The 22,981-nt window shown below is 40.6% G+C and overlaps 1 protein-coding gene across 2 annotated transcripts; it reads left to right on the top strand.

The window, feature by feature from the left end:
• Positions 1–7,931: 7,931 nt before the first annotated feature.
• On the top strand, positions 7,932–22,914 carry washc5 (WASH complex subunit 5). Of its 2 annotated transcripts, none has more exons than XM_050046530.1 (29): positions 7,932–8,004; positions 8,762–8,952; positions 9,339–9,484; positions 9,714–9,798; positions 9,965–10,065; positions 10,639–10,831; positions 10,973–11,125; positions 11,333–11,446; positions 12,321–12,492; positions 13,455–13,582; positions 13,950–14,079; positions 14,463–14,575; positions 15,174–15,340; positions 15,731–15,806; positions 16,484–16,594; positions 17,087–17,227; positions 18,073–18,153; positions 18,347–18,448; positions 18,732–18,911; positions 19,080–19,204; positions 19,885–20,047; positions 20,223–20,325; positions 20,416–20,495; positions 20,731–20,834; positions 21,000–21,129; positions 21,294–21,390; positions 21,770–21,923; positions 22,074–22,161; positions 22,417–22,914. In XM_050046530.1, exons 2-29 carry the CDS (start codon positions 8,767–8,769, stop codon positions 22,471–22,473), a joined length of 3,480 nt encoding a protein of 1,159 aa, XP_049902487.1. In that variant the 5' UTR covers positions 7,932–8,004; positions 8,762–8,766; the 3' UTR covers positions 22,474–22,914. The 2 variants fall into 2 exon arrangements, with proteins under 2 accessions (XP_049902487.1, XP_049902486.1); XM_050046529.1 differs by having other exon boundaries at positions 8,714–8,952.
• The last annotated feature ends 67 nt before the right edge of the window (positions 22,915–22,981 follow it).

The following is a 22,981-nucleotide window of genomic DNA, read 5'->3' as shown; positions in this document are numbered from 1 at the left end:
GAAAACCAAACAAATTTTATTTTATAGCAATTATACACTTATATAAACATATTAATGGGTAGAATATTCAGATTCAGATTCAGTTTGACAATAAACCATGCCAAATATTACACACTGGCCCTTTAAATAAAATATACCTTATACTGATTTCACAGAGAGTCAAAAGAGCATGTAACCTACTGATTGCTGCCAGTCACCAGTGTAATGAGTGTTGTTCCAAATGAATAATTCTCACCCTATAAGGTGGAATTTTTGTTGTTTATAACTACATACATTTATGCATCAGGGGTACAATTTAGAAATTGAATGCGACTTTGAGGTCAAAACACCATGGCACCAAATTCATCTATACCATATGTACACTCCAAGATTATCACTCATTCACTGAGATTATGTATTTTCCTAAATCCCTGGCTGAAACCTTTGGCTTACTGGTTAAATAATCATTTGTGTTATATAAAAAAGAATCTAAAGCTGTGCTTGCAGCGCTCACTTACACAGAACAGGCAAAAACCCGCAAGCACGACTCTTGAAGAATGAAGGTAAGAACTGAAGTCCAAAGAGGTTTACTCCAGTAAGCAGGCAGGGTCAAAAACAGAAGATCAATCAGAGAAGGTGAACTTAACCATCAGGGATCAGGCAGGGAGTCAGAATCCAAGAAACGGACTCAGGTAGGCAGAATCAGATATCAAGTATGAACGCTGGAGAGTTTAGTGTAATGCAAAAGATAATAAATCAACTGACTAATGGAAGTGGGTGGTGTGCTATATACTGTACTACTGAGGCAATCAGAGAAATGGGAAGCAGGTGAGTTAGGAGGAGAAGATCAGGTGGTGGAACTGGTGGGAAAGGGGTAATCAGAAGAGAAGTGGATGGGTCTGAAATGCTAACACAGTTGGGGTGTTTTCACATATATAGTCCTTTTTAAATGAACTGAACTGAACTCAGTCCTCTGAAAGTGCACCAAAAAGTGGACCAACAGAAAGGGATTCAGTTCTTTTTATGTTCACATTGTCAGTTCAATTAAAAAGGACTCCTCTTTCTGTTCACACTATAGCCTATATATACTGACTTCTGTTCTTTGACGTGGCGCTGCAGTGTGGTTTTGAAGCCTTTCGCTTTCACATGAATTTAGAGTTAGAAGAAGACCTTAGCGTTTCTGTGTGCTGTAGACTGTTGCCGTTTGATGTATTCTACATTCCAGATCTGGAGACATGCTGTATCATCCATGGACCAAACTACTCCTCGTCCTGCGTCCTTGCAAGCGTTACAGGTCGATGTGGTTTTGTACATTTTTTCAAGCATCCCAGTGCAATAGCATGTAATCCAGAGGGCTGAATACAGTGGCAAAGAGCAAAGCGAACCTGGAGTGCTTTGTGTTCACAGTGCACAGGTTAAGCGAACTGCACCACGGACTTGAGTTCGGTTTGCTTCAGAGGGGTCTGAGTTCTCTTGGAGTGTTCACATATGGACAAAAAATGCTGAGTCACCACTGTAAGTCCATTTAGAGGGCTGAGAAGGACCAGGACAACCAGGTAGGATACTGAATGAATACTGGAGGATTCCTGAAAATGATAGTGGCTCTGCAAGGCTCTACTGAGTAACAGTGTTTACTTTGAGCTACATGCTAATACCTGAATGATATCATGCAGCAGGCATACTGTTTACTGTGTCTATATAGTTTATCATTTTTGACCAAAAACATTTGCAACCACAGTTGAGGCTGATGTGAATGACAGTAGGCTAGTTGTGAAGATGTTTGACCACAAACCAAACTATTTGAGAAGATACAAATTTTACCGTCTGGTGTAGCTATAGTAATGGGATGAACAAGATCTGCAGGATTCATCCTGGGGACCATGAATTGCTTTTCAATTGGGCGGCAATCCATCCAACAGTTGTTGAGTTTTACTAGTCTTGATCAAAGTTGTGGACCGACGGACTGACATGGCTCATCTGAGGATCTAAGTGGCTCATGCTGAATCTCATTTTGACACATCTGCTAAGATGCCAACGAGGTCACGATAACGGGGCCGACTCAATTGGATTTTGAAAGTCTGCACTTGTTCCCAGCAATAATTCCTGTGATGTGCTACAGTCATAAGGACCTGTCACATAAATTTAAGTGGCAAAGCCAAAAAGTTCCCACGCTATATGACCCTGTTAAATCCTTTTTGATGATGAAAAGAAAGTAAAAACATTCTCAGGCAGAAAGTGATGTGAAATATTTGCTAATTTCCTTTTGCATTTGCACACAGTAGTTTTATTAACATATTGATTCTGTGCATTCACACCCCTCCAAATTCATCTGTGTAATAGGATCACATTCAAAAGGCACAGATATGTCTATAAATCTCTGCAGAGGTAAAATTACAGTTTTCATTATTTATGTGTTATTCATAATGTGTTGTGTTGATCAGTGACATGGTCATAATCCCCATATTCATCTCTCCTATCTTTCTTCCTCTTCTTCTTTCTCTGTACTTATATAAATGAGAAGAACAGAGAAAATCGTGTATGTGTGTTGGTGCGTAGGTGCATTTGTGAGTGCGCACAATATGTTTACCGCCTTGTGTGCACAGCAATGTGTGTGTGTGTTGGAACATCTCAATCACAGAGCAGAGATCAGGTCCAATTACACATGCAATAACTTTTAGGTCTCCATAGGCCTAGAAACCATTTGTATGCTAATAGGTATGACAGCAGTAATGATTTGCAATAAAAATACATCTGCTGCTTGATCAAATCTGATATTAGAACATTACCACAATCAGTCTTTGCTATTTGTCCTTAAAGCACTTGTTAGACTCCAAACTCCTTGTGGGAAGTGTTTTGGCATCTAGCGTTGGTGATGTAATAACCCTTCTCCTGGCCTTTTCTTTTCTCTCTGCAGTGTGTGAAAGTGTTGTATTTGTGTACTCTGATCTTCTATGCGGGTGGGGGAAAAGGAGAAACCTCAAGAGGAGCAGCAGAGGAGGGAGTATTCCCTTTTCCCAGGTGGACAGTCATGTTACAGATGCTATATGTACAGAGTAAATGGAAGTAATAGTGAAAACAAAGAAGAGCAATGAACAAAAAGTGTTATCGCCATGCTTGTGGCTTGGCTGTAGGGATGACAATGTTGTCTGCAGTGGTGCCCCCAGAAAGGTTTCATAGGGGTGGCCAGATATGGCACAGCAAAACTAAAAACCGTGACTGAATTTCAGGAATTTGATTATGCTGTTTCAGTAGTAAGGGCGGCACGTAGTTGTAGTGGTTAGCACTCACAGCAAGAGGGTTCCTGGTTCGATCCCAGGAGGGAGCTCTTCTGTGCAGAGTTTGCATGTTCTCCCCATGTCAGCGTGGGTTTTCTCCAGGTAGTCCAGCTTCCTCCCCGTTCCAAGGACATGCAGGTTGGGGATAGGTTAAATAATGACTCTAAATTGTCCATAGGTTTGAATGATTGTCTGTCTCTGTGTGTCAGCCCTGTGATAAGTCTGACAGCCTGTCCAAGGTGTACCCTGCCTCTTGCCCAATGTCAGCTGGGATACCCCCAAGAGGATAAGTGGTTATGAAAATGGCTGGTATATGGATGTTTCAAGAGTATATATAGGCTGGTTGAAAACGATGTCAAAATGGAGAGTCAAGGTATTGTATAAGGATATACTCTGATTTCTTATTTTACAGCTGACAGTACTAGTTATAGACTACTGGTATAGTTAACACTTTGAGTTCCACAACAATCCTGTTTTTAATAAGTTATGTACATGTTACGTGATTCATTGTTCTTCAAATAAGCCTTTAAAAAGACAAATAAACAGCTTTAATTTGAAAGAGTACATTGATTGTAAGGAACAAACCCTTTACTGGGAACAAACCTTTTTCAGTTTAGGGAGGACTCGGTGGTGCCCACAGAACCCATTTACATAGCTTGACTTGAGAGTTCAAGGAACCATTTGAAAATGGCCTTGTCAGTTTTTCCCTCGCCAAAGTTTAGCCTAAATTTGGAGCACTATTTAGCCACCTTCCCATGCCGACATGGTTGTTACTGATGAAAACCTTAAGTTGTCTAATTTTACAAGATACCACTACCTTCACTTGAGGCTTACCTTAAATAATGAGCACATCACAACCTCTGAAAGACAGTAATGTTGGCCACCAAAAACTTTTGCCAAGGGGAGCCAGTGGGGGGTGCAGCAATTGTACTGGGGGGCCATGCCCCCCCAGCTGGGGGTGCCACTGTCAGTCCACATCTTCAGTCCACCTCATTGGCCCAGATTGAAACATCTCAACAGCTACAGGATGAATTATGGTTACGTCTTGTACAGATATTCATGTTCCCCAGAGGATGAATCCGAATTACTTGGGTGACTTTTTCATTAAGTTGACATTTATGGTTTTGAGTAACATGCCTCAGGAAATGTAGTATAGATTGCTATGGTATTTGATACAGACATTCATGTTTCCCAAAGGATTTTTTTTGTAATTTACTTTTTATTGCCCCTCAAAGGACATCACAAGAACAAGGGCATCATAGACAGAAAACAATAATAACAATAAATCTAATAAAACAAAAGAAAAACAAAAATAATCTAAATACACACAGGGTAAGTATTATTATACCTATCAAACTCACATACCAGTGTAACAATTGCATACATGGCAGGTAGGCTATAATTATCACTCCTAGCTTTGCCCTAGTTAGCCATTCAACATTGTATCCATGTAGAGGCCCCTTTCAGAAATACCTCCTGTCTGTTGTTCAATTTAAAAATTAGTTGTTGGTTATTGTTCCCTCAGGAAATTTTCAACTAAATACCTGTGAAACGAATGACATTTTCATTAGGTTCTTAGGTTACTAAATCTTAGCATGCTAAACTGACATGGTGAACATGGTAATGTGAGCATGCTGGCATGCTTTTGCTAGCATTTAGAGGTTTAAGACTCTCTGTTAAAACAAAGGTGAAATAAAAATATCTTTCCTGATTTCTTTTAAGTAGCCTACAACATTTTTCTCTAAGTGTGGTAAAGTGATACATTCCTCTGAAAACTATCATACTGGGTTCCAATTATGATTTATTGTACCTTCACAAACTGTGAACAGTACACAAAGACTCACTTTTTCTTTAAGATTTCATCTTCTGAAAATCATCCGTGGCTGTAGCATTTGTTCTTCTTGAGTTACATATCATACATTATAAAGGTCAGCACTCTGAGCAATGTAATTAACATAATTTCACTTGATGCATATTCATGCATACTGTTCAACATAAAAGAGCTTAATTAAATCCATGTAACAATATCAAAAGAAACACAACAAAGTTAATCACATAAACGTTATTAAATACCAGCCATACATGGCAGCTAATTTTTTGCTGTAATTAGATTTGATACAGGTCTGTGAAATATTTGCTGACATGAGAGCAGCGAGACAGAAAGAGTAGGACAGAGTGTGCATCCCATCTTATTCCAATGAGAGAAGCCCGCTGCGTGCAGCTCTCACTTCAAGGGCCTGAAAAAGATCAATGAGGAAGAATAGCAGTGGGACTGGACTACAAATTGAGCAGCCTTTAATCACCTCACACAGTTCACAGTGGTGTGAAAGTTCCCGCCATGAAAAGGTTTAATCACTTCGCCAAGCTGAATGGAGTCAACTTGCTGCTAATAAAGGGCACACAGGGCCTAAGGGGACAGATGTACACAGGCGTGCGTTTGCTAATGCACCTCGGCACACACATCTACACGGACGCCCTTGTGTTTGTGCATTCACACCATCTTTTGCATACATGCACATATACAACCTTAATATCATCCACTTATAGCTGCTGAATACTGATAATAACCCCAGTTTATAAATCTCAGAGTCCCTCTTTCTTGAAAATGTTATTTAGGTTGGAGAGTTTGTTAGCACATAAAGAAGCTCACAGGTAAGAGGCAATCATCATTTGTCAGCCAATTCAAGGGTTTCACTGACAAATGATAATTACCGGCCTCAACAGTCAATGGCCGCCAGGCGACTCAGGGAACAAGAACTGAGATCTGTCAATGCTCTTAATGGGCAGAGACACGAGGGTCATTTGGTCACTCTTCAGTCGATGGCTAAATGAAAACAAATATGTGTTTGGAATATTAGGCCACTCTATGGAATAAGACGGCACTGTTGCTGTGTACATATGGTGTCCGTTGCCTGCATTTGATTCATCACAAACAATCTAGTATTTTACGATAGAAGGCAACTCTCAGATGAGATTCTTCAAAGAGCAATCATGATAACAAGAAGAGAAAACCCTTAAGGCACCAGAAGGTTAATAAAGAAGGTGTGTAGTAGGAGACCTCATTAGTGAAAACCTTTCATGATTCTTCCCAGGAAACCCATATAGCTGACCTAGGTGCCGCTGAGAATGTGACCTTGGTGTGATGGTAAACGGGTAATAAATCCAGCGGCTGCAGGGACACAGTGTGTAGTCTGTGGACAGCCGGGTCAATGAGGAGGCAAGCTATGAATCTAAATTGCACCTGTCTGTCTTACTCCCTTGTACCCACTATAAAATGCATTGAAATAATGGTACTCCAGTGGCTCTGCTAGATAAGGAGCACGTTATTCAGGACATTAAATGCCACTCACCTTGCCTGATGTCCTTTGTCTCACCCTCTGTCCCTCAGTTCCCCGTCAATCACCACTTTGCACTAATGAATAAAGTAAAAGCGTTATGAGGATAATCCGTAAGAATACCATGAAGCAGAGAATCATTTGCATGTCGAAGATAAAATGAAATTAAAGTAATGCAGCAGTGTTGTATCAAAAGACAGACTACTACATACACACTGACTGATGAGGACTGACAATCTGCCACAGCACACTGTGACATCAACTGGTTCAGGATTGAGATGAAACCTCGCCCTGCCACACAGACAGGTGACAGGTCAAACAAACAGCTTCTCCATATGACTGTTATTAACCTCAGGCTCACACTGCTTAAAGGAAGTGCCTGCCAGCGTGTTAGACATATTGGCAATAAAAGTCCAATTCAATCAGAATGTGAAGGAAACACTGGGGCCTCTGCTTTTTCATCCATGTTAACCACATGTTGGCTGTCAGTTTTTCAGGCGTGTCAGACACAGTGGGCGGCAGACTCCAGTATTTACAAGCCAGGTTCGTTATTTCTGCAGCCAAATTGATTTTCATTGTACAGATGATGATGAATAATGAGTGGTGTGCTGTGAAAGTGACAGGAATGTCCCCTCAGAGACCACCAAGAAAATACATTTCAGGAGGATATCTGTCGGCTGAAGGCTACAGGATGTTATATTTCTTAGCTGTGGATTTATCTCTGTGGTTTTCCACAGTAGGTTGGTTTAGTTTCAGTTCAGGCTTGTTCTCACTTCACCATCCCTGCAAATCACTGCATCCCTGTGGAGTCAGAAATCTGCACCCACAGACCCTCAGTGTGGTGGAGCAGCAGTGAGAGAGCATAACTCAGGATGTAGTGGATCTCTGTCGCCATCTAGAGAAACATGTAGCCCACATAGAGTTTTAGCACTTGAGTGCATGGTGAGGGTAAAACACAGCTGACACATTTTGTCTTTGTGGAGTGGAGTTTACTAAGTGATTCAGGCTGATTATATAAATATATTTGATTTACATTAGCAGGCAGAATTACTGTGACACACATCAAAATGATTATTGGGATGTGGGTGTTTGAACAAAAGGCAAAAAAAAAAATCCAAAATATAGGAAAATAACGTGATGGAAGTCAAAGCNATATAAATATATTTGATTTACATTAGCAGGCAGAATTACTGTGACACACATCAAAATGATTATTCGGATGTGGGTGTTTGAACAAAAGGCAAAAAAAAAAAATCCAAAATATAGGAAAATTACGTGATGGAAGTCAAAGCAAGAGCTACACTTGTCACCGCTCTTCTCTCCGGCGCGCTGTGTGAAGAGAATCAAACGCACCCAGCGGCAGTGTCATGTGGTTGGTCATGAGGAAGTAAACAGGGAAGAGAAGACATAAAAAGGCAAGTCTTTTCTCCACAGTCCAACACTTTTAAAATTTACGGCTATTTAAATAACATCACCAAGACGCAAAAAGTCAGTTTACCAACATATGTTCGCATCTTTCATTGCGCTGTCGTTCGCAGCATCAAGACTAACCACAGTAGCTAACAGGCTACATGCTAACGTTAGCATGACCATGTAACAACTAACGTTACGCCTCGAATACTTCTGTTTAACCAAACAAGTCAGTTAAAAGCTGAATGAGTGTTTTCAGTGTGTTATGACGTGTCTCTAAGAAACCTGGAACCTATGGAACACTAGGGTGTTAAAAGTAGACGTCATTGGACTAACGTTCAACAGAGTGAAAATGAGTGCAATGTATTAAAAAGCTTACCGCACTGTACTTCCGGTGAGAAAACCTCCGTTGTCTGCAAACTGCTTTGACAGTGCTATACATTTGTTGAGTAAAGGTAATGCTAATGTTATACGGTATAACGTAAAGCCACAGGGAGAGTGTCTGTTTTATTTGCATCCATTTGGTGGAGTCAGAACCAGGACCAGTCAGGATGGAGCCAGGCATTCATTATCTTGCACAAGGGCTCTCTAGCAGGGTGGATGAAACTAATTTGTCTACTTGAGAAAACACAAGCCTGGAAGTGAATTATTTGTTGTTTTAAATTTCCTCTTTGTCTGGACTATTCAAACATTCATTTTGCTGCAAACACACAGGGTCAAGGTGTCACTGTTCTGTGCATCCTCTTCCTCCTCTTCCTCCAGCCGCTATGGTGGACTTCCTGGCGGAGAACAACCTGTGTGGCCAGGCCATCCTCAGGATAGTCTCCAGAGGAAATGCCATCATCGCTGAGCTTCTGCGCCTCTCTGACTTCATCCCTGCAGTTTTCAGGCTGAAGGACAAGAGTGACCAGCAGAAATATGGAGACATCATTTGTGACTTTAGCTACTTCAAGGTATGGGTTTGATCAGGGCAGGTAGTTAAAGCTTAACATACAAGTGCTGTGGCTATATAAGTGCATACACATTTTGTAGACTTGAGGAAACTAGGCACATGATGCATGCTCATTGTGATGCAGTCAATATTTAAGACGTTATTTATATATTTCGAAATTGGAGGTGGGGATCATTTTGCTTTAGTTGTAATAGCTGCATAATACCAGCACTGGTTTTGCAGGGCAGCCATAGGTTTTTCCCAGAGATGAGGACATTAACAAACATTTTAACTCTGCTTTCTTATTTGAAAAGCTGTTCAAGTGTGTCCCATTTGTCAGGAGGTGTGCGCACCTTTTCATAAGGACACGAGTGCCGACTGAGTATCAAGATGTTGCTTCTTTGCCAGGGCCCAGAGTATTACGAGGGGAAGCTGGAAGCCAAACCTGAGCTTCAGGACCTGGATGAAGAGTTCAGGGAGAACAACATTGAAATTCTGTCGAGGTTCTATCTGGCTTTTGAGAGTGTCCACAAATATATAGTGGATCTTAACAGGTAAGACAGGATTGGGCTACTTAGTTTCTTTTCCAGTTCACATTGAGTTCAGTGGATTTAAGAGCAAAAGTTCCTCAGAATAAGAAAATGTGTTTTGAGCCGTCCTATTGAAAGAAACAACAAAAACACAGTCTGTGACATTAATTCACCCTCCCTTGTTTTTCTCCTATTTTAAATCGCAAAACATGATGCAGAATATATTACAAAAACTGCTCTCTCCTTTCTTTAGATATTTAGATGACCTACATGAGGGTGTTTATATTCAGCAGACCCTGGAGACTGTGCTTCTAAATGAGGATGGGAAGCAGCTTTTAGTAAGTAATACAAATGCAAATCAGTTTTAATTTTATAGCATTACAAGAACAAGCTGACATTATCTCGTCTGCTTATCTCTTTGTGATGAGTTCACAACAGAATTAATAAAACAAACTGAAAAGACACTCCAGAAGTTAATGGTATATGTTTTCTTTTCCCACCCAGTGCGAGGCTCTCTACCTTTATGGAGTCATGTTGCTGGTTATTGACCAAAAGATTGAAGGGGAGGTCAGAGAGAGGATGCTCGTTTCCTACTATAGATACAGGTGCAGTTGTGACTCACACACTCTCACATACACATTCATGACATTGTCTCGCTGACTCACATCCCCAGTGTGCTCAGTTCATTTGTTAATAGTGATGTTCGCTCACGGCAAGGTTGAGTCACTCACTTGACTCATGCGTGCATTTGCTTAAAACATTAGAGGGAACATTAGAGTTGGTGTACCTGATCCCTTTTTATCTCTTGGTTTTAGCCTCTCAGTTGCAATATCATGTCTTTATTTAAATGTGCTTGAACTCTTCACCTTTCAGTGTATCAGATGTTATTTTACATCAAAAATATTATTTTCTATATAAATATAATGCTAACATGTTCATATTTGTGTGACATATGAACATCTTGATAATCAGTAGATTTATATCAATTAATCCTAATAGCATGTGTGCAGACAATACACACAGAAACATGCTGAATTGAACTGCATTTGACATTATTGATTATTGGCAAAATGATTTAATGATTATGCTTTAATAACTAGTGGTATAATAAGAAATAACATGGAACTTTTGTCCCCACTGGCTCCATTCTTTAAAATGTTCCCCCGTTTTTTCCTCAGCGCTGCCCGCTCATCAGCAGACTCCAACCTGGATGACATCTGTAAGCTCCTGCGCAGCACCGGCTACTCCAGTCAGCCTGGAGCCAAACGGCCTTCCAACTACCCAGAGAGCTACTTCCACAGAGTTCCCATCAGTAACACCTTTATTAGCATGGTCATTGGGAGGCTGCGCTCTGACGACATATACAACCAAGTGAGGAACATTTGAAACATCATTTTCAACTTTTTGTGAAACCTACCAAATACAGTTTCCTTTGTCATAGATTTTATGGGACTGTTACAACTTGAGTGGCTATAGATTGTGTCGAATCACATTTCTCTTCCCGTCTACCAGGTGTCTGCATACCCTCTACCAGAGCATCGTAGCACAGCGCTGGCCAACCAGGCAGCCATGCTGTATGTCTGCCTCTACTTCAGCCCCTCCATACTGCACACCCAGCAGGCCAAGATGAGAGAGATAGTGGACAAGTACTTCCCTGACAACTGGGTAAGACATTTGTTGTGTGAAAGGATTTATCACTAGACATCCTGTGGGCTCAGTCTGCACCAGTAATGTCGCGCCAGTAGATCAGAGCGGAATGTCAACAACTTTTTGAAATGCTACGGCATTTACAAAGTTGTCTTGCTTTGTCTCAGTTTTTATTGTTTTTATTGGAGGGGTATTTACTGAAGTGTTTGTGTTGTCTGTCTGCAGGTAATCAGCATCTACATGGGGATCACAGTAAACCTGGTGGAGGCTTGGGAACCATACAAAGCTGCCAAGACTGCTCTCAACTACACCCTTGACTCTGCTAACATCAAAGAGCAGGTATTAAAAATTTTGGATTGGCTTCAATGTCACACAGACTTCAGTGTTGCCAATTTACAGTCCTTTAGTGTGGCACTCTATTGTATGCAGGTACTGATAACTGCGTCTGCAGAATTTGCAAGTCATCCAGTGTGACTGTGCAGAATCTAAATGGAAACACTAATCAAATCAGTGACTTTAGAAAGACATTTTTAAACTTGTCTTGAAAAGTTTGTTAAAAGATAATGAATGTGCGTGAGCTCATATTGAAGTACAGATATTAACGAAGATGCAGTGTCATAGTCATGAAGAAGTCTGCACCCATAGCACGAGGAGGCAACCAGATAGTCCTTGTTTCATATGTCATCTACTAGTCTCTATATACAGACTCTACATTCAGTGATTATAGAGTCTGTAGGCAAACCCTGGAGATCTTGCCTCTGGAAGAAGAGTGGAAGAGCCCTGGTTTCCGGTGCTAGGCGGTTTGTAGTCCGCGTGATATTGATCAATCACGTTTGAGCCGGCTGCAGTTGTTGCCAGGTTAAACGGTCCGTGCGGTGAATTAACGAGGCGGAACATTATTGCCGTCACTGCAAACTCTGAATCCATCACAATGGTTCAACATATTTAAACGGAAGTCGGAAATGGAAATTCGCCTCCTCAAACCGGAATGCCAAAAAATCGGGGGTCTGCCCCCAGAGGCTGTATCGCCGTCTGCTGGAAGTCAGAGGCCGAATCCAGCTGATGGGTTCCGAGAATGGTCATCTACAGACATTGCCATGCATCTTAAAGACCACTTATGGGAGTGATTGATTTTTTTTTTATCGTCCAAGATGAAAAACTTAACTTTAATCACATCTCCCAACCAACACCACCTCTGTCACTGTGTGTTTAGGCCACTCGATATGCAGCTAGCATGGAGGGCCTGAGGCCTCAGGTGCAGCAGCTGCTGAAGGAAGGTTTCCTCAGGGAGGAGATCATTCTGGACAACATTCCCAAACTACTCAACTGTCTGAGGGACTGCAACGTCGCTATCCGCTGGCTGATGCTGCACTCCGCAGAGTCAGGTGGGAACATTGAGCAGATTTTTTGTCATAAGGAACACAATGTAGCTTGGAGAAGAAAAGATTATGTCTCCTGTGATGTTTTAATTTACCTCAGAATAACTCTAAGTGGGTCAAGTTAATAAATAGTAAGATGCTGATGTTTTATTTTCTTTAAGCAGCCTGAATTTTACTTTTTACCATTTCTAGTGGGGTTCCTGCAGATCCTTAAAAAGTCTTAAAAGGCATTAAATGTATTAATATACACATAAGACCTTAATTAGTCCAAAATTACTTCAATTAATTTTTCAAAATTTGACACATGGGAAATTGAATTTTATGATTTTTTTTATGAAGTTGCATTGCAAAATCTCATTGCTAACACTGCTAACATCTATTTCTTTGTAAATAATTTACCGAATTTAGCTTCTTGCATCTATGTCAGGCAGATCAGGATAGTAGAATCAACAACACTCATATTTTGTTTATGGCAGGGATGCTCTGAGCAGATGATCTACTGTCTGCTAGCCCACTGTCACTGTACCCTGGACAACATGGGGTAGTACAGATTCAACCAAAATTCACTATCATACAAGATTTCGCAGCATGGCTGAAACCAGTGTAATGCACTGCAGACAAGGCTCCATGTTTTTTGCAAAAGGTGTTTCAAACTCATGATGGTTAAGACACACAAAATTGCCAAAAAACTTGCTGAACTCGTTTTATGCTACAATAAGGACTTGGGCAAAATTTTCCCTAACCCCCCTTAATTTTGGTTATTGTAAAATAGTTCTTACATTTCATTCGAAGTAGTCTTGAATAAAGTCTCTAAAAGTCTTAAATCTAATGTGCCTCAAGCTGCAGAAAGCATGTCTAGTTAGTGTGAGATGGAAAGTTCCTATAGCACATTGCTCCAGACTTTTAAATTTGTGGAAATATGATGTAGATAAAAATGCAGTTTGCTCAAATTGGTTATTTTCTTGCAGCCTATGATCCAAATAACAAGCGCCTGCGTCAGATCAAGGAGCAAGTTCTAAATGACTCCAAGTACAACGCCAAGATCCTGTTCCAGCTGCTGCTCGACACCGCTCAGTTTGAGTTCACACTCAAAGAGGTGAGCGTCTCTTATTAAAACTCCACAGTGTGAATGATGACAGGGAAACATGGAAAAACAGGGAGTCAAGAGCAAATTGTTATTAATATTATGGGAGATATTAAACAAAGGAGAGTGGACCCTGGGATGGTAAGCTGCCTCCAAACATGCTGAGCTCTCTGAAAAAATTAATGCCAGAACAATTCCAAAGTGACCGCACCAACTGTGTTTCTCCTCAGGTATGTCCGCTCTGTTGTCTATTAGCATAGACAGCATATGGCTAGCCAGTCTATCATTAGGAGAGGACACAAATTTAATGTTCTCATTACACATCTCATCTGACTAATCCCTCCACATCGACTCAGCGTCTGTGCCGTCCCCCTTCCAGATGTTCAAGCAGATGCTGTCAGAGAAGCAGATCAAATGGGAGAGCTTTAAGAAGGAGGGATCAGAGAGAATGACTGAGCTGGCCGAAGTCTTCTCTGGCGTCAAACCTCTTACCAGGGTGGAGAAAAACGGTGAGTTACATCGTTCGGATGGGTAAGGTGAAAGGATTACACACACAGCAAAGAAATGGTCCTGACGAAAGGAACCTCAGCCATACAGCGTTTCATGCTCTGAATGTCATGGATTATTTCAGTGTTGGAGCACAAATGCTTAAATGAGTTTAAGCTTGAAGCTGTGCAGAGAAAAATGTTGAGGCAGGGAAACATAGTGGAAAAACTGCATCAAAGACACACATGCAGCGAGAGGCGGATTAAATTTACATCAGTCATACTTACTTCTGTAGCCGCAACTCCGGCTCTAATGGCGAGACCATTTTTCTTAACCACTTGTGAAAAATACTTTGATAACATTCTTTCTCCACTTGTACCACATATATCTATATTCCTCCTCACAGAGAACTTACAGGCCTGGTTCAGAGAAATCTCAAAGCAGATTGAGTCTTTGAACTATGAGGACTCCACGGCTGCTGGGAGGAAGACAGTTCAGCTCATACAGGCTCTTGTTGAGGTGAGCGAGATAAAGACGTTTCACTTGGGATTTACATTTTCACATTAAACTGACAGAGTTGATTTGCTAAAACTTAATTGGAGCCTTTTGACCTTGTAATTTGAATTTAATAACGTTATTTGAATAATGTTGTATTATTTTTAGGTTGATTGCCTGAGCTTCGTGCGTATAGATCATAAGTGAATCCATAACAATGTATGCAAATAGTGGCAGAACAAAGAGACAAAATTAACTGCTATGAAATGCATATAAATAAAGAAACATGAGAATACATAATGGAAATGTCTTGTTGGCTCGGTGGATTGTAGGGGGTTGCCCTTTTTTTCTCCTGTCTGTCCTGCCACAGTCTGCTGTACAATAAGAAGTGGGACAAATATGATTTCACAAAAATTTCACTGGGTTATGTTTATGTGTACAGTCATTGATAAGTGTTTGAACAATTAGCTCGTCCATGGGCACAGGGTACGTCTCCTGAGCCAGCACTTGATTTTCCTCAAGAGCCAATGGAGAGTTATTATTTTAAACACTGGGAAAATAAGACTGCCAGGCGAGTGCCTACGATCCCTGGATACAGATATGTGATTTATTTGGTCTTCAGGTCCAGGAGTTCCACCAGTTGGAGTCTAACCTGCAGGTGTGTCAGTTCCTGGCTGACACCAGGAAGTTTCTGCACCAAATGATCCGCACCATCAATATCAAAGAAGAGGTCCTTATTACTATGCAGATAGTTGGAGACCTGTCCTACGCGTGGCAGATAATTGACAGGTACTTACTTACTAATGAATATTAAAGCCATAAATAAATACTACCCAAGAAGAAGATGGTAAAGCAAACTTGAATACACCGAAAATAAATATTTGATAAATCAGCCGCTTAAGTAACAAAGTTTTTGGAATATTTTTGTTTTGTTTTTTCATTGCAATTCACATTATTTTCTGTTAAAAGCTCCTCAGTAGCATGGAGATAGTGACAGATTTGTCTTTCACATTGTCAGCCAAAAACAGTGAGTCAGTCTGCCTAGGTTTTTACACAAACCATCAAGAAGACCATCGTGCTGCAGTTGTTTTGACTTTTATTTAACTCTGTTGTGTTTTTGTTTTGTCTCTACAGCAGAATTTATCCGTTTGTTTTTCTTTCTTATGTTTTATTCTGCAGCTTCACATTAATTATGCAGGAGAGCATCAGAGTCAACCCATCCATGGTCACCAAACTGAGAGCTACATTTCTGAAGGTGAGGAGGACTGTGTGTGCATTTTCACTCAAAGACAAAAGAGTAATAATGATGAAAAAAAAAAAATTCCCATAATATGTTGTTACTTGTGATGTTAAAGCTTCTATGAAATGGCTAGTGGAGTTCTAATTGATTTCCTGTACAAACAGTAAGCAAGGGAGGGAGTTGTCACAGATATTGACTGGGATTTACAGTAGCCAATCACGCTGAATGTACATTACGCCTTCTTGCTAAATTTCAGATTGACAATAGCTGTAGCTCAACATGGAGAACAGCCATGGGGACAGCCTGCTCTCTGTTGTCGAGGGCTTACATTTCCTGCGCCTGCGGATATTAACAATAAATTGGACAGGGATGAAATGGAAGAGAAGTGTTCTGGAGTGAGGCCAATACATGTTCGAGGCGAGATCGGAAGCCGGCAGTGCTGCTAATAAAGGAGAGAGCGTTTAATTGGATGCAAAATGAGTAAATGCCCCTGAGTGCAGGATCAGTCATTAACATTTGTTAGTGTTTTCCAGGAAATAACAAACTCTGAAATAACATTAAGAATACCTACTTTTTTTTATCATTGTTGGGCAAGATACTGGTGTATAGGAAACGATTAGTGCAAGACACATGGTGACAAAAACATGGGAACTTTAAAAAGAATTCTTTTGTTGGTTTGTTTGTGTGAGCAGCTGGCATCTGCATTGGACCTTCCATTGCTGCGAATCAACCAGGCCAACAGCGCTGACCTGCTGAGCGTTTCACAGTTCTACTCTGGAGAGTTGGTGGCTTATGTCAGAAAGGTACAATACATTAAAGTCATGTTTTTACATATGATATTACAAAATAGCTCCTGCATGTGAAGGTATTTATCACAGAGGGCATAGTCTCTGACACTTCCTGTGGCACTCACAAATGAACATGGTTTCACAACTTTAACAGATGAGCTCTGCATGCTGTAAATTATTGTTGGTAGCTGCAGTAACACCTGCAGCCATGATTAATGTTTCTACAGCCATCTGTTTGGCAAATTTACCCCGAAACAGCTACTTAGTGGATGTGTACCTTAAGATGCTATTACCTTCTGGTTTCATCAGCCACATGCCATGTTACATTATGCTGGAGGATTTGCTCCTACTAGCTGTACACACGATTTTTCATCTACAGCATGGTGTACCATCTGCTTTTGAAGACTAATCTCAACTCTTCTGTCTTTAAAAAAAACCCCTCAAAGTTTACTAGAGTATTAGATTCATTTGGTGCTCAGTTTGGGTATTTTATCCTCTTGCTTCCAGGTGCTGCAGATCATCCCAGAGAGCATGTTCACCTCTTTGGCCAAGATCATCAAGCTGCAGATCCATGACATCATGGAGGTGCCAACGCGGCTAGATAAGGACAAGCTAAAGGACTACTCCCAGCTCGGGGCTCGCTATGAAGTAAAACAGCTGTTGTCTTGACAATGTGCATGTAGCTCCTGGACTGTTGTTCAGACTGTCAGTGAAGAAATGAAAATAATTAGATATTAGATAGAAAGAGAGGCCTCAAGTTGTGCTATTTAGACATCAACTTGTCTTTTGTATGTGAGTCTGAGGCAATCATACTTGCTGCCATTTCTAAACGTTTCTTTCAAACTAACTTGCAGCTTTTCGTGTGAACACAAATGAGAAAATAAGTGTCAGGGACTTACTTTAAATGCGTTAATCAGAATTTGTTAGCCTGGTATTGAAAATGTTGAAAATGTGTCAAATGCCTTGAAATCAAACGTGTTTAACTCTTGAAAAGAATGTCAAATCAAATTTAAAAACTTAAAACAAAACAGCATCACACATTCCTCTACATGCAGTTCAAGTACAGTGTCCACTGGCATTCATCTGACTGATTTAATTTAAAGCTACAGTTGGTAACTTTTATAAATGTAACTTTTTGTCATATCTGCTGAAACTGCTTAGTTGCATCTTTACACATGAACGAAAACAACCAATGAGGAGAGGCAAGGAGTTTCTAACACAGCTGTCAATCATGTCAGTCACTGTTAATGAACTGCAGTCAAACTGTCAGACTAGGCAGTGCTGATCAAATATGAATCAAGATTTTGTTTCTGCATTGCCTGTTTCTGGCCTCTTGGTGCTTCGTTTGACTGTGTCCAACATGGCAGTCGGGTCACAAACTTTCTGATTTTACAGCTAAACAGTACACTAAAATATGTTTCTAAAAGCGTTTAAGATTCACTGAATTCTGTCATTTGCGTGCCTAAACATCCTTCTTCCTCATGTGATTACAGGTGGCTAAACTCACCCACGACATCTCCATTTTCACTGAGGGGATCCTGATGATGAAGACCACTCTAGTTGGGATCATTAAGGTAGACAATGTGATGGTTATTTGGACTTGTTGAGAAGTTTAAGACTTTTACTTTTAGCATCATGATAGATTGTTAAAACCTGCTTCTGTTCCAACAAGCAGAAAGGGATATGGTGTCTCCATCAGCCACAGTGCAGTTCAAGATTAAGTAGCTGTAGTGGATTTGACTTTGCTAACACACTGTGATGCATTAGGTGGATCCTAAGCAGCTTCTGGAGGATGGCATCAGGAAGGAGCTGGTGAAGAGGGTTGCTTATGCTCTACACAAAGGATTGATCTTCAACCCCAAGGCTAAGGTCAGACTTCAGATCTGCTGTCTGTTGATCACTAAATATTTGTATGTGTATATTTAACAGTGCTTTATCAAGTTTGTGACATATATGTGTCACATCAAATCACTAACACAGGACAAAAAACGTTAACAATTTACAATCACAGGTTTTGCTCAGAATACAGCATAGAAAATATTTTCAACGGCTCCTTATAATGTATTAAAAAAGTACTAATGTCCTTGTGATATCTTGCCCTGTGAGAAGTGAAAGCAGTGAAAAATTAAAACAAGATCTTCTGCTCTCTCAGCCAAGTGAGTTGATGCCCAAGTTGAAGGATATGGCAGCCACCATGGATGGGTTCTACAGGTCGTTTGAGTACATCCAGGACTACGTCAGCATATACGGCCTTAAAATATGGCAGGAGGAGGTGTCCCGTATCATCAACTACAATGTGGAACAGGAATGCAACAGCTTCCTCAGGGCCAAGGTCGGGCTTAACACAGCAGCATGCTTTTTACAGTTTCTTATCACATCCCCGAATAGTGCACCAGCATCACTTCGTCCCTCTGTAATCAGTAAGAAATGCTCTGGTAGCTCTGGTCTGTTTGACCGTAACAGGAGTTGATTGATTGGTTATTTCCTTGCTTCCAATCAGATCCAGGACTGGCAGAGTGTGCACCAGTCCACCCACATCCCCATCCCAAAGTTTCCCTCTGTGGACGAGTCTGCCACCTTCATCGGTCGTCTCTGCAGAGAGATTCTCCGGATCACTGATCCCAAGTATGTCTCCTCAAATATAACAGTGAAACTGAAATAGAAAAGTTAATGAAAGGAATATTTTACACCCCAAAATGATCATTTGTATGACAGTTACTCACCCTGTGTTACTAGAGTCTGTGAAGAAAACTGTTTTTCTTGCATGCCTCCAGTGAATGAAGAATCCAGAAACTGAAAAAATTCTTGATGAATTGACGTCATAGATAAATGTGTCTATCAACAGCAAAACTATATGAAAACATCCTTTTACAAACTGACACAGCTCATGCAGTATAATCCAAGTCTCATTTATCCAGTCGGATGCTCAGAACTTTCTAAACTGACAGCCCTTTCTGATGGGAAACTTAACGGAAAGTGAAAATTAGCTATGCTCACTTCAAAGCCAGACTCCACTGACAACAACAGTCATTTTACCAAGCACACCAGAGCTGCTGATCTACCACTGCCTCGATCAGTAGTTTGTTTGTGTCATTGTGTGATTATGGTGATTCCAAATTAACCCTTTAAACAAAGTCACACAATAACACAAACAAACTAAAAGAATTATTCCTCCAAGTATTTACTTTATCAGAAAAACTAGGCTTTAATCTGAAGATGGAGATTAAATCTTTGGTCATATCTGTAGATGCTGAATCGTACAGTCTCCAAAAGCTCTCCCTGACAAACATTTGTCCTTCCTACAGAGTAACGTGCTATATCGACCAGATGAACACCTGGTATGACCTGAGGAGCCACCAGGAGGTCACCAACAACAGGCTGTTCTCTGAGATCCAGAACACCCTCGGTACATTTGGCCTCAATGGACTAGACCGCCTGCTCTGCTTCATGATTGTCAAGGAACTGCAGGTAATTAGTATTCAAAAAAAGGTCTCAAGCTGTGCAACAAAACTACCAAAAGGCTCTTTATTGGTGACAAAAAGTAATGAATCCAGGTGTGTAAGGGCTTTAATGGTATCTTCAGTGCTCAGAGTATGCATACATGAATATATTTGCATATATAAGAAACTGTTTCTCCCGTTAGAACTTCCTGATATTGCTTCAGAGGACCATCCTGAAGGACAAAGCTGTGGTAGATGTTTTCAAAGCCATGCTGGGTGCTGTCAACCCAGTCCAGGGCATTGTGGGTAGGTTTTCATTTAGGACATCCCACAACTTGCCAGGATCATTTTTTTTTCCTTGAGAAGAGTCAATTTTTCCTTTTTTTTGTGCAACAGGTAATGCCAGCAAAGTGTATGCCAGCGCTGTGGCAAAAACCCAGAAGATCTGGGGTGCATACCTGGAAGCCATTATGAAGGTACTGGTCCATGATATTTTCTAATGTTGTCAATAGAAAATAGTTATTGATAACTTAAGTTTAGTTGTTTATAGGTTACGTTATCTTTGAGGATGAAGCATGAGCTCAAATTGTGTTTACAATCTTTAATGACCCCCTCCATCCTGTATTTTCATGCCACTCCATCTGCCATCTGCCAGTACCAATAAAGACATGATGCTGCAAAAATAATGTTAAATAAATGTGTGTGTTGTAGGTTGGTCAGATGCAGATTCTCAGGCAGCAGATTGCTAATGAGCTGAACTACTCCTGCAAGTTTGACTCCAAACACCTGGCTGCTGCCCTGGAAAACCTCAACAAGTCAGTCAAGTCTCTTTCTCAAGTTTCTCCACTTCAGAGAACACAGAACCACCGCGCTAATATTTCTGTAGTTGTGCTGATAAATGATTATTGCTCCAATTAAAACTTTCCTTCAAACTCCTTTATTCATTTACCATATTTCAACTCCTGTTGCGCCCTTGCCAGGTCTTTGCTGGCAGACATTGAAGCTCACTACCAGGATCCATCACTGCCCTACCCTAAAGAGGACAACACTCTCCTGTATGACATCACTGCCCACCTGGAGGCTGCCGGCATTCACAACCCACTCAACAAGGTGATTACTGTTTGACCAATAATAATTGAATTTCAGAAACCACCACAAACTGAAGCCAGTGTCACCCGTGTTTATTGTCTGCACTCTCTGTCTGTTTTCTGTTTTGTGTGGTTGTGCACTGCAGAACGCTTTGACCATATGTCTTCCGTTTATGATTCTCACAGATCTACATCACCACAAAGCGCCTACCTTACTTCCCCATCATCAACTTCCTGTTTGTTATCGCCCAGCTGCCTAAACTTCAGTACAGCAAAAACCAAGGCAAGTTGTTTTCAGTTTACTATAGTTCAGCTTTTATGGCACTGTGGTTAATGAGTTATTGAGTTGCACAATCATGAATGTAACAGGTCAAATCAGTGTGCCCACATGGCAAAACACCCATTACAGGCTGCTCTATCTCTTACAGTTTACATGTAGTTTTTAATTGGGCAGGCTACTTACTGTCCTTAGCACACATAGAGCATTATTCTGGGAAATGTAGGAGGTCACTACTTGGACTAGAGAGGTTTAAGGATTATGAGCACTCCAGATTCTTGGTGTAATAGTGAGACATTACATGGTGGATTTTTTGCCAGGCTTGGTATGAAAGGCTGCATTCACATGTAAATGAATACATGACTAATGTAATATGTTTACCCAGGAATGACCTGCAGGAAAGCCACAGATCCAGTTGACTGGCCTCCGCTAGTTCTCGGCATGCTCACCCTGCTCAAGCAGTTTCACTCGAGATACACGCATCAGTTCTTGGCTCTCATTGGTCAGTTCATCCGCTCTATCATGGAGCAGTGCACAAGGTAACAAAACAGACTCGAGTAACACTTCTTTCTGTGTAACTTTAAGTTAAGTTTTCTGTTTTTGATTGCTTGAGCAGGATAAATGTATAAAATGTCTCCTGTTATGGGTTTATTTACTCATGTTTGAGTTTTCGTTTGACCTCATCACAGTCAGAGGATCCCTGATATGCCTTCTGATGTGGTGGGAGCTCTGATGTTCCTGGAAGACTATGTGAAGTACACAAAACTGTCACGCAAGGTACGATAACTTTGACGCTAGTAGTGCTGCCAGTAATATTTACAAATGTGGCAAATGATGGTATGCTTAGCAACTGTATTGTTATACAGCAATATGCAATAACTTTCAGCTGTAACAAATGGTAAATCTTACAGCACCATGCCCTGAATGAGACACAACTTTAAACATTTCTAAAGCAGTATTTTTTTGCATTTTTACTGTTTGTGCTGTGGGATAGTAACATGTTTATTCCTTTATTTTCTCTTTATTCTTAAGGTGGCCGAAGCCCATGTGCCCAGTTTCATTTTTGACGAGTTCAGAACAATACTGTGAAGATCTGGAGAAGTGTTTCATCAGAAAGTTATGCTTTTGTTGCCTTAGGCTTTTTTTCACTGCAGACATTTTAACTTGTCATAGTATGAAAAGCACAGGTGTAACTAATAATATTAACAATGGCTCTGTCAAAGTGTTCCAGTGCGCCATGGCAGTGCAACAGTGAGCAAAGCATGCACAATACCAGGACCCTAACTGAAGGGAGTTTGGCCTTCAGTGATTTTAATAATTACACCAGTGCTTCGGTCCCTAACATAAAAAAAAAGCCCATTAAGTTGTTGACTTACACATTTCAATGACCATTAATGTCTTAATGCACTAATAATAGATTGTACATAAATATAGATTTTAAGTAGCAAATGACTTAACTTGCCAACTTTGTGTATTGTCAATTTGTGCCATTTTCGAACACAGTTAATAAATAAATAAGAATATTTGTAATATGTGGTTATGTTTCTTTTCTTTTTCTTTTATTTCGGTCAAGGCTTTTACTTTGAAAAAACAAACC

This window comes from Epinephelus moara, chromosome 6 (genome assembly GCF_006386435.1).
Source record: "Epinephelus moara isolate mb chromosome 6, YSFRI_EMoa_1.0, whole genome shotgun sequence".
Taxonomy (NCBI): domain Eukaryota; kingdom Metazoa; phylum Chordata; class Actinopteri; order Perciformes; family Serranidae; genus Epinephelus; species Epinephelus moara.
The sequence above is the reverse complement of the archived record's forward strand: the minus strand, read 5'-3'. Positions and strand labels throughout refer to the sequence as shown.